This window comes from Palaemon carinicauda, chromosome 2 (genome assembly GCF_036898095.1).
Source record: "Palaemon carinicauda isolate YSFRI2023 chromosome 2, ASM3689809v2, whole genome shotgun sequence".
Classification (NCBI taxonomy): domain Eukaryota; kingdom Metazoa; phylum Arthropoda; class Malacostraca; order Decapoda; family Palaemonidae; genus Palaemon; species Palaemon carinicauda.
Window position 1 is genome coordinate 48,312,387 of NC_090726.1, and position 2,500 is coordinate 48,314,886.

Here is a 2,500-nt window from a genome sequence, read left to right on the forward strand (position 1 = left end):
TCTCTGTCATCTCTCAGTTCACAGTCAAAGGGCTCCTCCTCTCTGCCATCTCTCAGTTCACAGTCAAAGGGCTCCTCCTCTCTGTCATCTCTCAGTTCACAGTCAAAGGGCTCCTCCTCTCTGCCATCTCTCAGTTCACAGTCAAAGGGCTCCTCCTCTCTGCCATCTCTCAGTTCACAGTCAAAGGGCTCCTCCTCTCTGTCATCTCTCAGTTCACAGTCAAAGGGCTCCTCCTCTCTGCCATCTCTCAGTTCACAGTCAAAGGGCTCCTCCTCTCTGTCATCTCTCAGTTCACAGTCAAAGGGCTCCTCCTCTCTGTCATCTCTCAGTTCACAGTCAAAGGGCTCCTCCTCTCTGCCATCTCTCAGTTCACAGTCAAAGGGCTCCTCCTCTCTGTCATCTCTCAGTTCACAGTCAAAGGGCTCCTCCTCTCTGTCATCTCTCAGTTCACAATCAAAGGGCTACTATACACCTGCCTATGTATACTTGACTAATTCTTAGTCCTCTGTCTCCTTTAAATCTATACAAACAAATTATTACTCGCACCCAATCCTTTGAAAGCTTTCCGTCATCCAGATACCCTTTGTAATTATTGGTTGCCCACCCATATATACTATTACCAGGTCGTACTTATGATCTATCCAAATCATATTGTTTTTCCAATCTTCAACCATTTAGTTGAAACTTTTACTTGTATATTATTACACATGCATGCACTCCGGCACACACACGCACGCACACAAACACACACGGTATATATATATATATATATATATATGTGTGTGTGTGTATATATATACTGTATTATATATATATATATAATATATATATATAATATATATATATATATATATATATATACATATATATATATACAGTATGTATGTTTGAGAATTTATGTGCAGCCTGCAGATGTTTAATTGCAATGAGCACATACAGTAGGCAGAAATATAGACGATGTGTTAAAGAGACCGGAAAGATGAAAGCTAACGGCAGTCGCGTTCCTTAGTAAATACTTATACAAGAAATCAACAGAGACCGATAGGCAAACCAACCATATAAACTTCTATCTCACACTTGGATCGAGCCAAGAACCGAACAAGAGACCTAGATTTGCAAACTAAGAATTCCTAAGCATTTGGCAGTACAGATGCTAGTGAGTTTTACCCAACTTTCTTCCTACCAACTATCACCTTGGGTCCTGAATAAGCCAGGCTGACACTTGCACGAATTTGTGGCACGCATTGTCACGACTCGAGTCGTGAACTGGCGTGAACTCGTCGTGAACTGGCGTGAAGTGTTCATAAACCCGTCGTGACATCGTGGCATGTCGTGACGAGAATTTTGAAATGTTCAAAAATTTGGTCACGACAAAATTTCATGACCGGGTCGTGAACTATGCGCAAACTATGCGTGAACTCGTCATGCCAGTTCGTATTAATGTGGACAGGTCAGCTGTGATTCTGAGGTAATTTTTTTTCTTTTTTTGATCTTCCAGTTCGTGCCACAAAATGTCACGATTTGCCACGACAAATTCGTGGCAAAAAGTCTTGCAAGTGTCAGGGTACCTATAGCCTGGAAGTTTATTAAAACCCACTGGAATGCAAGGCGTAGCATACCTCAGTACAATAAACAAGCAGCACAGCCGTTTCTAGGCCAGTGCAGGACAAAGGCCTCAGTAACTCTGATAAATAGCATATAGGTTCCAAACTGCTTTTCTAACTGTTTTGGACTCTAGTTGGTAACATCTCGTCTCCTTCTCAAGAAGTCCTGGGTTGGATTCTAGCGAGAATAGAAATATATTAATATGTACAGTCGGCTTTGTGAATTTTAGTACACATCAAGAAAACAAAGGAGACCTTTAGAGACTCGACAATGTAGCATCTCATACTACTTTCCCTTGGTTGATATAAAGAACTTTTAAAAATGGCATAATGTTAACCAAGTAAATATATTAGCCTATTGATAATCTATACAACAGAAAATACAAAGAACATTAAAGTCTTATAGTTATGAGACTAGAAACCCATATTGTAGAGTTGCCAGATGTCTGTACCGCACATGTTTCATACGAGCTTATATACAAGCACTTGCGAGCCAGAACGTCACAAAAATTCAAACAGACCAAAACATGAGCTAGCAAGCTTACACAGGTTCGTCTATTACAGTGTGCGTGGGGGGGGGGGAGAGCGCGCCCTATAAAAAAAAAAGCGGTATATATCTTTAACTTACCATGATGTACTATTATTATTATTATTATTATTACTAGCCAAGCTACAACCCTAGTTGGAAAAGCAAGATGCTATAAGCCCAAGGGCTCCAACAGGGAAAAATAGCCCAGTGAGGAAAGGAAATAAGGAAATAAATAAATGATGAGAATAAATAATATGATAATATATATCATAATATCCCCGAAGCCAGTACATGAATATTCAATCTTGAATTTTAATATTTTCCAATACTTCAACAGACAGCGTGAAAGAAATCACGAGACATTCTA

At 39.9% G+C, this 2,500-nt stretch overlaps 2 protein-coding genes across 2 annotated transcripts in view; one reads left to right on the forward strand and one right to left on the reverse strand.

The window, feature by feature from the left end:
* The window catches only part of LOC137616438 (involucrin-like), a 1,188-nt gene extending 514 nt beyond the window's left edge, over window positions 1-674 (reverse strand). Inside the window, exons 1-2 of the mRNA XM_068346189.1 lie at window positions 621-674; window positions 1-461 (exon numbers count right to left, since the gene is read on the reverse strand). The exon at window positions 1-461 is cut by the window's left edge and continues 514 nt beyond it. Of these exons, the coding sequence (XP_068202290.1) occupies window positions 1-461; window positions 621-674 (515 nt within the window). The remainder of the gene's footprint in view (window positions 462-620) is intronic.
* A 283-nt stretch (window positions 675-957) lies between these two features.
* The window catches only part of LOC137616444 (glutamate receptor ionotropic, kainate 2-like), an 18,807-nt gene continuing 17,264 nt past the window's right edge, over window positions 958-2,500 (forward strand). Inside the window, exons 1-3 of the mRNA XM_068346202.1 lie at window positions 958-961; window positions 1,499-1,564; window positions 2,471-2,500. The exon at window positions 2,471-2,500 is cut by the window's right edge and continues 140 nt beyond it. Coding sequence (XP_068202303.1) covers window positions 958-961; window positions 1,499-1,564; window positions 2,471-2,500 — 100 coding nt within the window. The remainder of the gene's footprint in view (window positions 962-1,498; window positions 1,565-2,470) is intronic.